This window comes from Chaetodon trifascialis, chromosome 10 (assembly GCF_039877785.1).
Source record: "Chaetodon trifascialis isolate fChaTrf1 chromosome 10, fChaTrf1.hap1, whole genome shotgun sequence".
In the NCBI taxonomy this organism is placed as follows: domain Eukaryota; kingdom Metazoa; phylum Chordata; class Actinopteri; order Chaetodontiformes; family Chaetodontidae; genus Chaetodon; species Chaetodon trifascialis.
The window spans coordinates 23,797,947-23,813,375 of record NC_092065.1 but is presented as its reverse complement, the minus strand read 5'-3'; the positions used below and the strand labels follow the sequence as shown (position 1 = coordinate 23,813,375).

The 15,429-nt window shown below is 41.3% G+C and overlaps 2 protein-coding genes across 2 annotated transcripts in view; both read right to left on the bottom strand.

Annotated features, from left to right (window-relative positions):
* The window catches only part of LOC139337292 (protein C19orf12 homolog), a 344,772-nt gene that overhangs the window by 234,509 nt on the left and 94,834 nt on the right, over nucleotides 1-15,429 (bottom strand). The window lies entirely within an intron of this gene.
* LOC139338007 (TBC1 domain family member 10B) overlaps nucleotides 1-15,429 on the bottom strand; it is a 60,951-nt gene that overhangs the window by 43,641 nt on the left and 1,881 nt on the right. Inside the window, exons 4-10 of the mRNA XM_070972885.1 lie at nucleotides 13,907-14,099; nucleotides 13,487-13,612; nucleotides 12,201-12,324; nucleotides 11,582-11,651; nucleotides 9,786-9,900; nucleotides 9,312-9,429; nucleotides 3,986-4,098 (exon numbers count right to left, since the gene is read on the bottom strand). Of these exons, the coding sequence (XP_070828986.1) occupies nucleotides 3,986-4,098; nucleotides 9,312-9,429; nucleotides 9,786-9,900; nucleotides 11,582-11,651; nucleotides 12,201-12,324; nucleotides 13,487-13,612; nucleotides 13,907-14,099 (859 nt within the window). The remainder of the gene's footprint in view (nucleotides 1-3,985; nucleotides 4,099-9,311; nucleotides 9,430-9,785; nucleotides 9,901-11,581; nucleotides 11,652-12,200; nucleotides 12,325-13,486; nucleotides 13,613-13,906; nucleotides 14,100-15,429) is intronic.

The following is a 15,429-nucleotide window of genomic DNA, read 5'->3' as shown; positions in this document are numbered from 1 at the left end:
AAAGCTCTGACAACCTCAGTTGAACTTAAAAGAACTTCTCGTTTCGGATACTCTGTTTTTGTCTCAGTCACCTGTGACCTGTGTGTGTTCATGACCCCTCAGACCGACCCTTAGGGTGTCAACAGCAGAGCTGCTAGACAAATTCTGTCATTTCTGTAGGTCATAAACGCCGCATTCTGACCCTTCATCACCTCTCTTTTAACATTTGTGTGTGTGGTCAGCCCAGCTCTGACCTTGGCCAATTTATTTTGACCCTTGATTAACCTGACCCTGCTTGTTCCAACATGGATCATGTGCTCCATTTTGAAGTCCCTCTTCTCTCAGCTCGTGTTCTCATTTGTCTTTATCAAAGATTTGCGCGAGTAACATACATTCTGATGATATCTACCTTTGTTGTTGTTGTGCTTATCTAAAACAGACACGGAAGCAAAATCATGAAAGATGCAAGACACCAAGGCACTGTAAGTATTCTGTGCCTGATCCATTCATAAGCCGAGAGAGAGAGGAAATAGTTTTGTCATTATTTTCAAGAAGTATTGAATGGATTTTGATGCAGTCCTGCAACACACACACACACACACACACACACACACACACACACACACACACACACACACACACACACACACATTAATATACATAAACTACTGCAGTGACTCCGCTAGAGCCAAATAACAGATGGACAGTGAGGTCAAAAATGGTGTGAACAAGGGGATAAAACTGAGAGATTTAGAGAACAGATGGGCACAGAGTAAGGAAGCAAACGCGTAACCTACGTCAAGAAAAAAACAACATGCAATGGGACAATTTCCTAAAATTTGGTTTTAACAGGATTTGGAGCATATGAGTATTAAATAAGTCAAATTAGTCCCAGGGGGTGATTCCATTTTACACTGTATGTATATATGCAAGTATGGAGCCTCTAGTTGATGGACCACCTAACTACCCACCTGGTTATCCTGTTGGTTCAATATACCAATGAAAATTGCACAAAATCTTACAAAACCAGGCCGGACATAAAGAATATGCACGAGATTTTATCATAAATCATCAGGACGTTAAAAGCCATGCAAGTATGAATGCAGCGCTGGCTGTAGGAGGTTGTATGGGGGCACTGAATTAAATGAATGCTGAGTCACTGCACTAAAGCTCAAGCAGCAGGCGGACAGGAAGTAGGTAGGTATCAGGGGAGCCTGCTGAGGAGAACAGGACTCTGGCATCTGCTACTACACCAGAGAAGTCACGGAAAAAAGGAGACATGAGAGAGAGGGGGAGAGGGAATGGAAAGAATGAAGGGAGAATAAATAAAGATTGATTTGATTTGATTTGAAACAATAGAGGATAAGAAAGGATGAAGGGGTGAAAGAAGGGCAAAAGGGAGCTGAATAAAAAGGAGAATAAGGTAGAAGGGGGAGGGCTGAGAGGGGAGAGAAAGGTGTTAGAGTAAGGAAAAGGAGAAAGAGAGGTGGGGAGGGGAAAACAAGAGGAATACAATAGCAAAGAAGCCCGCAGAAGGACAGAAGGACACATCCACCTGCTCTCAGAGCTTCTCAGCCTGACTCAGCATAACATAAAGTCACTTTATATTACATAACTCTATATTTTATTGCTGACTCAGTCTGATGTTGGATGGGCCCCAGGGACCCTACTGTCACAGCTGAAACACTCTACAACAATATCATTCACAACACCTTCGAAATCCTTTTAGTCACCTATACCACAATGATAGCTTCCATCCAGTATAAAGAGAACGTGTCTTTTAGAGAAAATATAAATAAAAAAAAAAATTTGAGTGTGCATATGGAGAAAAATAGTTCTCACAAAGCAACATATCTATTTCAATAACCAAATCCTTCTCTACAACATGAGTTATCAGAATCAGCTGTTGTAGATTAAACAGTCAAACCACAGGGAAAAGCATGCAATGCGAGAGTGGTCAGACATGTGTTGGATCAATGAGGCAGCTGTGGTTTGAGAAGATCTGAACATGGTTTTTGTTGCGACTCTGGGTCAGGAATGCATTGCACAGTGACTGCTGTGAATCCAGGCTGATATCCTCAGCAGAGGTCTAGTATCTCATCTCTGTTTAACTCCATAACCCCTGATTTTTATCACTTTCAAACTTATACTTATACTCCGGCATACCCTGACTCAAGTGACATCACTTGAGGATACTGAGCAATCTGTGCAGTTCTCTCAGATGCCACAAAAGGCTTTATGTAGCTTATATGCAGTAGTACTCCCTTTTCCCATGAAGCTTACTTAATTGAACCCATGCTTCTGTACTGTGATATTTTAGGATGCTTTTCATGAATTAGAACTTCTATTCTTGTGATAGAAAATTATATATTTCAGTGATATAAACTTTATTCATATTGCTCACCCATAATGGAAGTTAGGCATTAAAATTATAAGAATTAGGTCCTTGATGAATAGTGAAAAAGTGAAAGGTGCCTTTTCCAAATCTCCCTACAGAGCCTAAATCTCACAAATTAGCAGCAGTGTAACAGCATACACCACCCTCTGTCATTAGAAGCAGCCATCTATGGGCATTTCTACATGCCACATAAACAGAAATGTTTTCCAACAGTGAACATAGCTCCAGTTAACATGCCGCAAGATCTGTAATGACATCATGACAGTGCTGGGTGTATGTAACAGAGAGAGTGGGTGAAAGTGTGTAAGACAGAAAATATAGTAATGTTGGATCGTGTTGAAGAGGCAGCCAGTGAATCAGCTCATTTCCCCTACTGCCTTGAGGGTTAGACAGTCTGACAGGGCAGCAAAATAAGGATGACTCATCCTGGCTCACACACAGACACACACACACGCACAGGTGGGCACACATACACAAACACAGGATGATGGATTATCACCTCCGTAAAACATGCTTTTGTAGCTTCCAATTGCCCTGAAAGGAAACCTCTCATGCTTTCTCAGATTCTTCTGCCCTTTCGCAAATACTCTATCCCTTACACAACTCACTCTTTCTTTCTTTCTTTCTTTCTTTCTTTCTTTCTTTCTTTCTTTCTTTCTTTCTTTCTTTCTCTTGCTCTCACTCTTTCTCTCTCACACACACTCTCTTTTTCCTGGCCCTCTTCTTTCTGCCTTCCCAGCTGCATTGAAAAACTCAGCCCTGCAGCCACCAACCTGTGACTCATCCCTGTAGCCTTTCTGTCAGAGTCTGTCAGGATGTTCGCACAGACACAAGCGTATTATGTGCAAACTTACAGACATGAACACACACATACATGCTCATCAGCTTTGCATTCCAATCTGTCTGTCTTTTGTGAAGATGAGACTCCAGTGGTGAGGGGCTTTCAGATCTTGTAGAGCTGATATCTGAACAACCTTCAAAAGACAGAAGCTCCTTTGATCTGACAAGTAACAGTAGGCACACACACACACACACACACACACACACACACACACACACACACACACACACACACACACACACACACACACACACACACACACACACACACACACACACACACACACACACACACACACACACACACAGTGTGGGTAGGTTAGCCAGTTTCTTTAAGGTCCATCTACTGTTGTTGTGCCAGGGTGAAAAGGAACAAACTAAACATGTTTGACACTGTTTAGTGGGAAGGAGGTGAGCAAGGGGGGACTATTTCCTCCTTTTGTAAGAGTGGTCTCAGGAAAAAGCTGGCGATATCTTCCCCAAGGTCCAACTACGATGGACTGACACCAAGACTGGAGAACAAAACGGTGTGTGTATGTGTGTAATAAGATCAGCATGTGTGCCACTGAAGGTTAAGTGATGTGGGCTGAATGAGGTACCAGAGTTTGAGCAACTGTGTGCCGAGTGGTCTCCAGTGTCCTTTTGCATTATTACCTTCTGCTTGAGAGCAACTGCTTTGTGTGTGCAGTGTGTGTGTGTGTGTGTGTGTGTGTGTGTGTGTGTGTGTGTGTGTGTGTGTGTGTGTGTGTGTGTGTGTGTGTGTGTTACCTGCTTTTGGTCTATGGTGGCTCTCATCCAACACCAGACTGTTCATGCATTTAAGCTCCCAGTCTTGGACCTCAGTATTCCACAGGGCAGGGACCAACACGGCGTACTGGGCCCTGTAGATGGAAGTGAGGTGTGGAGAACAAAGAGGGGGGTATCATTTAAAATGGGTGGCAATTTCACAACCTAAAAATAAGAGCTGATTAACTTCCTAATTGTACCTGGAACAAGAGTAAGGTCACAACAAAAAGAGGGTGGTAGGTGGGTAACCGAACAGATAGGTACTGTATGTAAAGATCTGAAAGAATTATTAATTAAACTACACTTTATTATACTAAATTAAATGTTTTGGGACATGATGAGCTAAAAACTCATTAATGTCTCATAAACTTCGGAAATGTATTTTTGATTGGTCACTCACTCACTTACTGTACACTGAATGGGCATGAGAAAGGGACCTCTCAATGGACAATCTGAACAGGAGGAATTGTTCCAGCAAGAAAAAACTTCAATGTTCAGTGTTCATATGGGCACCTAATTACTGTTTTAAGACACTGAAAACTTCTGACCCTGTTTCTATATTAATCAAAGTTTGGATGCGCAGGTGCATAGAGTGCAACATTAAACAGACCATAACAGGCTTTGTGGGTTTTTTCTTTTCCTTTAGTGTCTTATATAGCTTTTTTTGTGCATGTAAAGGATCTGCAAATTTACAGTTTTTACAATTACAATTTTAAGTCCAACTCCACACCAAATGGAGTTCCTCTCCCCCCACAGAAAGCACTGCTCCTGAACTCTCTGAAAGGGCTCTTTTACAGTGCAGCCTTTTCTTGTTTCTTGTGCGCCTCATTATGAACACATGAACGCTAATTTATCACACCCTCAAAAAAAGCTAGGTAGAGTGGAGACCAGAAAGAGTTTGACGCCGACTCCATAACATGCAGATGTGGATGGCACGAGCAAAGCCCACCACCTACGTTACCCTGCTTTCTCAAGAAGGGCCAGTAATGGCACAAGTTCAACGATGGAGTGATACTGGCTATCCCTGATGTGACATCAAACATACTCTCACAGGCTTTAGTGATGCTGGACTATTGCTGTAATAGAAAAGAAAAGTATAAACTTGAGAACAAACAAAATATTACCTCTTTAATTAGGAGTAATTACGATGAAGGATCAGGCAAAATGATGAGGAGAAGACAGAGACAGAGAAAGAAGAGCAAGTGATAAAAGGAGTGCTATGTAATTGAAGACAGATCACGTTGTTAAGATATCTATGCCAGCATATAATGATAAATGGTTGTCGACAGCAATAGATACAGTGCTTTGGAGAAAATGAAATGAAAATGAGAGCGTTCATGGGAGAAGAAGAATGAATGATGTGTATAGATTTCCTGTCAGCTCATTTAAAGCCACCTCAGCAAGCACTCCACAGATGGAATTCACTCGTTTAATAGTACACATTCACTAGATAGGTTTTCAGTAGTAGTGATGGCCACTGAGGTTCCTCCAAGGATGACTTGGATCTAAATCACACACTTTCTTCATACCTTAGCACTCAAATACAATCTAAATCTAAACTTTCAGAACTAATGCAAAGACATCAGTTGGATATGACTTCTACAGCTGACAACTGTTTGATCAACTCAAATCAGCAAGTCGGTAGAAGCGTGTTCTTCAACTGAATGACACCACCTCCATCTACCCTGTTTTTGAGCCATTAAGCCGTGAATCTCGATCAGCTCCACTGCTGCTGTTCTGAAGCTGAAGCTGACCCTGACCTCTGACCTCTTTCTATAACTTGTTTGGTGGTCACACTGCCACACATATCTGGCCTTTATTCCTTATAGCTTACCAAGAATAGAGTAGGTCCATTCGCCACCTGGATAGTCTTATCAAAGTTTTGGAAGATAATCTAAAAGAGGGATATAAATGGAGTGTGGGGCTGCTAGCTACAGTTACCCTTATGTTCCCTAACTGAAGAGAAAATTAGGCCTCTATTTGACAGATTTATCACAGGTTATCATCTGACTGTTATTTCTTTTAATTTATATTTTATTTTGGCAAGAAGCCTCACTGTTTTCTGATCTGTTTCTGTTTGAGTAGTTACTGAGGGGCAAAATAAACTTGCAATTGCAGCTACGCATGGAGTGGTCAGCTATATCTGACTCTTGCATGTAAACTTGCCATGATAGGAACAGTGGTTATGTAACCTTCGAAACGAGCCACAACTTAAACCTGCATGTTCAAGCATGAGAACGTCATAGATGCGCTCAACCTGGTAGAGATCCCACTACACTACCATAATACAATAATTCAATTCTATTTTAGTACCTTCATTGTCTCCATGATGTGATGTGCATTTTCAAGGTTTATCTTCACATTTTTAATGGCCAATAAAAATCAACATAATCTGCCAGTCAAAACAGACCCTATTGTAGGTTTTAATTTGTATTTCATGACCGAGTTTGATCATTTCTTAACCTCCAAGACAAACCAAGGGCACCAGATTCAGTGACATCACCACAAGCACTCAAGCCAGATGGCAGGGCAAAGTGACAAACAATAATTTCTGACTCATTTATAGCAAGTGCAGCATAATGTGGAATATCATGTTTTTCTTTTGCATTCTTGATTCACTTTCAGTATTTATTTAACTGTATCACTTTCCCAAAACAAAGGGACATTATGGACGGAAAAAGAAGTATGTTAATGTAGTTGCTCATGTTTCTATAGATTAGGTTTAAGAAAAGAGAGGATGAGAGAACAGAGATCTAATGCTGTAAAGTTAGTTAGTATAAAAATGAGGGAGCCGAATATGACACAACAGAAGTAACGGCTGAGAGCCATGTCAGAAGCTCTGTGAGGCTGTATTTAGGTAGAGCAGTGCTTTGAGTTTAATGCTAATGTGAGGATGGCAACATGCTGACAATGGCAGTGCTAACATGCTCAGCGGGTATAATGTTTACCATGTTCAGCTTAATGTTTAAGCATTTGCTAATTATCATGAAATGCAAAGTGCAGGCTGAGAGGAATGTCATTAGTTCTGCAGGTAGAGTAAAGCATTGGACAAATCGAAATTACGACCTGATGATGGCACTAGATTAAAAGTTAAGGGATTACCAAAGTGATTACAAGTCCTCCTGAGGGGGACATGAAGGTGTGTACCAAATTTTATAGCAATTCATCCAAATATCTTCAAGATAATTCAATCTGGACCAAACTGGTGGGCCCACCAACAAACCAACATGACCAGCCCCAGAGCCACACAGCTAGCGTGGCTAAAAACAGAGTGGGGGAGGTAGGGCGGGTATTATCACTGCATAAAAGAAAGAAGGCGAGGGCAGTGAAAAGAAGAAGTAATAAGACATTACTAAAAAGCACTGGCCAACTGATCTATACTGAGGCCAAACGTTTAAATGGGGAGCAGGGGAAAGAAACACCAGCCAAGTGACAGACAGACAGAAACTGAATAAATCATCCACAGAGGGTGAAGCTCCTCTTTGACTGGTGACGTAGGGTGTGCTGGGAGTCATTGTTGCAACCTATGACCGGGCTGACAGCTGATTGACAGCCCAGTGTGGGCAGACAGGCACATGAGATGGATGAGCCTCTTAACCAACCATTAATCAGAATGGCCATTATGGGTGAATGGCAACTCCTATTTCTACCACTCACGGAGAGTAAAAGAGCAGAGATCCTTCAGAAAAATTAAGAGAGGTTGAGGATCTCACCTCACTCCACTCGCTCATCTCTCTTTCTTGCTCTCGCTACTCTCCCTCCCCAATTAGGGTACCTCGTTTCTCAGCCCCTTCTCTCTCCTACCCTCCATTCATCTTCCTTTCTCTTTTACCCCATTCGCTTCGTTCCCCTCTTTCTTCAACAGTATCTTCCCAGTGTAAAGGATCCTGCCCTGGGAGACAGTCAAACCACTTAGTGTTGACTTCTGACCAGGCTTTCATAATGGTGCCAAGCAGGCAACAAGGACTTCTCAATGTGACGTGATGGCAGGCTGCCCACTGAACACCAGAGCTAGAACAAAATGGGACTGTCAGTGCTGCCCTTGATGCTTGCATATAAACACAGAGGAAGAGGTTCACACATGGATCAATGTGCTGTATGTTATTCAATGCAGGAATGCATCTCTGCTATTAAGTGGTTGTGAAAGCTACATGTAACATGTTGCAAATAAAGCATTGAGAAATGGCCAGTTAAACAGTTGTTTAGCTGTTCTCCATAATAATCCTAAAGATTTGTCCTTCATAAGCCACTTTGCAAGTCACTGGTGCGTACCTAGCACGCCTTCTCCCACCTCTAGCTCATGATAAAGTGCTTTATCACTGCCTGTGACACAGCTATGTTTATGGAAACTATTTGGCCGTGCAGCCTCCATTTATCCAGTGTCTACTGCACAGATCTTTGTCCAAGGTAAACAAACCTCAGTCCAACCAGTGGTACCTTTTCTACAATGAGAGGCAAATGAGTGTGACATTTAAGTAGTGGACGGGAGCTTATCTATTAAAACAAATATGATAAACTGGAGTTTAATAATCACTGTGCACCAGTCGGTCTCTCACACACACACACACACACACACACACACACACACACACACACACACACACACACACACACACACACACACACACACACACACACACACACAGACAGGCTGTATACACAAACCCAGTGACCCTGCTGAGTTGCCATAACTACAGCTCCATGTCAACAAAACATGTCCGTCGGCATGTGACGTTTATATTCAACATAGTGAGAGACAGACAGAGAGGTCCCACTGAAAGCAGCATGGGCTGCCATTGATGAAACTAATTTAGCATAAAGGATGTTTAATCCAAACATGTACAAAAACAACCACAGCAAAACAATGACGCTCCGCTTTTCCTGGAATGCTTGGTGTCAAAACATGTCCAGTCCTGATGAACTGATTGATATTCATGAGCTGCCTGGGGTTTTATTGAGGAGTAAGTCTAAAAACTGAGCTCTCAGCTCTGAGAACTGTGCTGTGCATTCTTCAGAAGGACCCACCACTTTCAGCACATTCGTGAGTGTGGTCTGGGCCAGCATTCATGGATGCGGGTCTCAAACAACAGCTTATGCTATTTTGTGCTAAACAAAATGCAGATTATGAACAAAACAAATGCGAGGATGATGATGAAATGATAAATGTCAAAAGCCACTAAGAAAATATATGACATAAGCATATAAATAACATATTCAAGTGTTTGTAAGCACAGAACCAACACAATGTCTACACACCAGCAAGGGTTCATTCATAATGCTGTCGCATGTTCAACATCACTTTACTTACACATCAACAGGTACTCTCAACAGGAGGGGTAACACTGCTCCCTCGTCATTCAGTTCCATCAGTCGAGGCTCCAGGAGCTCAATGATAGTCAGAGCAGTGCGGAAAACAGCTGACAGGCCTGAGGAGAGACAGCAGGATTTCCAAAAATGACTGCTGTGACATAGATGATTGCTTTGTCAATACAAAGTCGGTGTAAAATAGATAAGACAGAGAGGATGAAAAGCAGTTAAGGCTGTGAGTCATCAACCCATGAAACCACGCCAATTAGCCCGCTAATCTTTTCCATGAGACTGAACCAAACTGAATGATGCTCAATATAATAACAGAAAGTCAGAGTAAAGTGGTAACTATTGTCTTAAAAGATAATTTATTAGGACCATTTCATTGCCCCCTCCCCACTGAGTGAATGTGAGCAATAACGCTAGTGTTTGCTTGTACGTGTGCGTGTGTGCGCGCGTGTGTGTGTGTACATACCGTGCAGAATGATGAGATCCCAGACAGCTAGGACAGAGTCCCAGCAGGGCAGGGAAGAGAAGAGAGTGAGGAACCATGGCATCACAAAGTGGACTGATAAGACTCCTACTGACTCCTGCAGGGAGATTCAGGAAACAGGGAGGGTTGATTTGGCAGAACCCAACAGGACTTGTTTTTCTGCCAATTTCTGTCAATTATACTGCTTTACTGACCTCCTAACTGAAACATCCATCCACTAATTAAGAACTATTAGATTCCCAATATCTGGTGTGGATGCCAAGTGTTGGTTTATGATATTCACTCCCTGTAGGAGTGAACATATGCCTTAAAAATAAGAATAAAATATTATAGGTCCTTCATGATCAAGCCTGGCATTCAAAATACATTAAGTCTCTGTTTGCTAAGGTCTGGTGGGTCCAGCACAATTGTGTCTTTTTACACCTCAACTGGCTTAACTTTGCTGAACAGCTCTATTACAAAAGGAAATGCTGACCACTGATTTCTAACGGTTTATTCTGCAAGGGGGTAAAACTACTGTGCCTTCCCTAAGCCCGCATGGTGTGTGTGTGCATGTTGGCTCTAAAAGAGCAGTTTTCCTCTCAGACCTGCTTACTCGACGAGAAGTATAACAACCCCTTCAAAGACACTTGAGCAGCACAACTGGTAGCAGAAGGCTCCCAAGCTTCAAAACAATAATTGAGAAAGTCCTTTTTTAACAAGACGACAGGTGGTTTAGGAAGCTGACTGACCATCGGAAAAAGGTGCCTCAAGCTTCATGCTGACTTAAGCAATGCTAACATGCTTACAATGACAAAGCTAATATACTGATGTTAAGCAGCTACAGTATAATCTTTACCAATCTTTAATCAGCAACTTGTTTCTCTTCCATGCTCAATGCTTAAATGTCTGCAGAAAACATAAAAACATTCTCGAAAATGTTTATTAATTAAAGCTCCATGCTCAACTCTGATCAAATCTAAGTTTGGCACACAAAGGGGTCAACAGAGAATTAAATGAATTTCATTTTCATTTTCCACCTCATTCAGTCCACATTATTCACCGACTCTTTCACTGTCAACCACAACTCTGTATCTTCTGTTTCTGTTTCATTTAGTGGCAATATACCACTTCACATTTGCAAGTCCTCAATTCTGGCTTTTGCCAGATTTCTTCTGCCCATGTTTGTATGCATTTAGCCCTGATATGGTATTTGAACTTTTTCCTCTATATTTATGAAAAAAGACAATAATGTAAGTGATAATGTGTCCTTATGCATAAGAAGGAATTCAAGTTCCATGCACAGCTGCAAAAAAGGTGTTGTGTGTGTGTGTGCTTTCGGTTCACAAAATGTACTTCAGTATTCAATAACAGTTGGGATGGGGGGAGAAAATGACATAGCTGTAGGCTTGTACCTCTGTGTACAACCAGTAATACTGCCAAACATGATGAGCCTAGAGCCGAATACACTGAATGACAGAAGAGGCCCAGCTGCTGATGGATACATTACAGTGGCCTCTCCCTCGCAGATGAACTACTCATCACTTGGCTATTCAGTATATGCCCTTAAACAGGCACTCGCACACAGACACAAACATGCACGCACACACAATTCTTGTCATCGTGCTTTTAGCAGCATTTGCCCTTTAAAGGTCTCAAAAATTCCAGTACAAGCAGAAGCACTGCACTTTCCCCCCAGTTCTCAGTACTCATAATCAGCACCATGTTGAAATTCTCCTTCTCTGAACAAACCCAGTGAGTGGAAGTCTGACCTGGACAGGCAATCTGAAAGCACTCACCATGTGCTGAGAGAGCTTTGGCTTCCTGTGTTTCAGAAACTGGTCAAACACCTTCACCTGATGCTGGACCCTGATTGGGTGAAAAAACAGCGTTGTTTAGTTGAGTGTGCCAAAGATTCAGTTCTGAGAAAACAGCTATAGATTTGGGGAATTACATTGAAAGTTTAAGTGGATCAAATTTTCAGATGCAATTGCAGAATGTTTTTGGAATTTTAAACATGATTATAACAAATGACACCATGAAAGTATCCTTTGCATTGGCTCAATGCTTTAAACTTTGGGCCTTTAATGATGAAGCCCAGACAAAAGTTCTGTCTCTACACGCCATGCTGCTGTTACTCTTGACGAATAAAAATAACTTTCTGCAGTTTGCGCCTCAAAGCACCAAAAAATTGAATAACTGAACGTTTCTCTGATTTAAATTTCTACAAGTACCTGAATGTTTACTGTATTTAAGCCAACTTAGAAGTTCATTCTACACAGTACTTTCAAGTACCTAAAACATCTGTAAAATCAGTTTAGATTATTCACTGTATATTTGTATTTATAATGGTGTCACTTTATGGTTATGGCGTCTATGTATATTTGTATTTTTTATATACTTTACAGCCATTCTTACTTGGTGAGGCTGAGGTCAAACAGTTCAGCCAGATACTTCGGTTTATCCAACAAGGCAGTCAGAGCCCAAAATGCCTCTTCCTCTGCCAACTGCATCAGCAGGACCGCAGCTATGTAGGACATCCCTGTAACACACACACACACACACACACACACACACACACACACACACACACACACACACACACACACACACACACACACACACACACACACACAGGTATTTAATTTCCTGCAGTGTAGGTTATGAGTGTTTGATATACGGCATTAAAACATTTAAGATACGGGACTGATAATGTTTTATTAACTCACTGAGACAATGAAAACTGTTCAGTTGTAGGAGAAGCAGAATACACTGATCGGCAGGATGGCAGAGCATAACCTCAGTGTGCTTTGTATAGTGAACTGTGCACATCTACCCTCATTCAAAATACTGCATCTTTCCTCCAAAGCACAATATATTTACTATGGAAGCAGCATACAGAGTAGGACATACAATAATACAGAGGTAACACTGGAAAGTGGAAACTATAAACCATGAATGGAGCATTAATCAAAAAGAGAAGATTCATTTGATTATTCCACCTACTGATATGCCATGCTGTCACAATCAAGGACACACTGCTTTCCAGACACAAAGCAAATAATGCAAAAAACAAATCACAAATATGTGAACATGACAAATATCAAGTGTATTTGGGACTTAAGATGATTTCCAGCCCAATTCTATAACCCTTTACATCAAAAGTTCTGCTAAAACAAAACATTTGTACTGATATCATAATTTTATAATTTACAGTTTTCATCCAGATTTTTATGATTTTCTGGTCAAATTTCCACTTAAAATTCTAAAATAAATTCAAATAAATGTCATTAAAAAGCCCAAAATACACTCTGACATAGAAAATGTGTAACTAATAATGTGAAAAAGATTTGAGCAGAAGAGCAAGCTGCAGTAACTCTTTCTTATAACAGTCCTCTGATTCCATCTAGTGGTCCTTTCATGTACTGCAGATATCCTCATCAAAGGAGTGAGGTGGTGGTGTGTGAAATAACAATGAGTGAGAGAACACAATGTTAAGCTTAATTGACGATAAACGTCCTCCCCATGAGGATTTAGAACAGGGCCGACAAGTGGATTATAAAGAAATCAACATTCTTTGCTGGGAAGCAAAGACAGACAAAGACAGAGGAAGCACTTTATAATGTTTTAAAATCGTATTCTTAGAATTCCACGTGTTATATTAATAAATACAATAAAATCAGTTCAGTTATTTGGTCCATTACCTTGGCTGTATCCAACTTGGGGGCAATATTTTGCATAGGCGACAAGGACCCTGAAGAGCTTGGCCTGACCCTCGATGGCTTCTGGGCTCTCCCCCATCAGAGAGCGGTGGGTCGGGAAGGAACGCTCTGTGGGACAGATCAAATTGATTTTAAGAACACTACTTTTCCTCCAACAATAGACCTAAAAATCTGCTTGTACCCACAGATTCTCTGTCTCTCTTTTTCTTTTTCATTTCTAAAGCTGTGTTCTGGTCTCTATAAAACCTTAAATAATCACCTAAACACCTTTGGACAATCATTTTTAAATTCAATCATGAAAACTAGCCAAAAAATCATTATTTCCACAACAGAGAATCCATGGTCTCAACAGAAAACAACGTTCAACATGTATACACAAAAACTTCATTCTACTGAGCTCACGTAGGTCCAGGGCGATCTGTCTGAAGAGTGTGATGTCATCGACAGAGTATCTGGGTTCAGGGCTGCTGGGGGGCTGCTGCTGACTCAAACCCAGGTCATTCTGGGTGTCGCTCAGTGTGGAGATTGCCGACAGGATGCCGTACTCGCTGACTCCCAAGTCCACCAGGGGCCCTCGCACCTCTGACAAGCACTTCTGTTGGAGAAACGCCAGCACATTCCACTGTTAGAAATCAATCAATCAATAACACCTCTACTATGAATGAATGACAGAGTGGGGGAGGGATCATGACTCATAATCAGGTTTGGTCAGGCAGGAAATAAAATGAACAGTCAACCCGGATTAGTTAAACTACAATAAAATCATGGTTAGGGGCAGTGACGGGGGAAATGAAGCTTTCTGAAACACTGAGTAAAACAGCAACATGAGCTTGCCAGCTGCTGGTGTGGCATTTATAGGAAGGATTAATGCAACACACACGACAAAAATGTAAGCCAGAAAACAAAACTTTATTGATATTTTGTTCCATTAACGTTATATGATATAAAATGACTACTATTAAACGTCCACAGCTCTGCTTTTAAACATTGTGGTAGATTCAAAACAATCAACACATCGACTAAAACTAATTTGAGATCTGCATTCACAGATTGGCCCTGACACCGCCCTGCCACTGAGCGTTTTAACAGCCAATACTCCCTATATTTGGACTTCATCAAGGACTCACAGGGAACAAAGGACAAAAGAAGTGACTTTGCAATGCAGAGTTAAATGTAACTCACTTGATAGATTATATTTCATCTACTGTGTGCAAGGAAAGTATAAAGTTTAGTTTCAATATGCTGACTTTGGATGCAGGAACAACAAACGCACAAACTAACAGGAAGCGTTTCCTTAGGTGACGAAACGAAGTGTATAATTTTGTGAAAAGCATGGATCACCCTTTTGTTGGTAGTTGACACAAACCTATTTTTCAGTAACATTGTTGCCAATTTGAGAAAGACAGTTTTTTCTACACGTACCTTTTTTTTAACCAGAAAATTGTTCACAGCTTGTGATAAAAGGAAAGGAAAATCTGAGATGCCAGAACTCACAGAGGCGCGTGCATATGTGTGTGTGTGTGTGTGTGTGTGTGTGTGTGCGTTTTCTTGGCAGTTGCCATGATGCACTTACATGATCAACTGCTACGTGTATGCTGCACACAGGGACCAATCAGAAGAGCATGTTTGTGCTGTTTTGCATTATTTTCTTTATGAAAAAGGTGTTCTACTCCCCTCCCTGCAGAGCGACCTCTTCAGCTGGCCATCAGTGAGCAGGTGAAAAAACACTTCTGTGATATTGGGTTGATGGTTGGTTGATTAAAAGCAATACTGAAGAAGTCTAAGATCTAAATTAGGATTTCCCATCAATATAGTTACAATATGTAATTGCCTGAAATAATTTCTTTTGGCGGGCTGCACGGTGGCGCAGCAGGTAGTGCGCGTGCGCATGCCTCACAGCAAGAATGTCGGCCAGTTCGATCCCC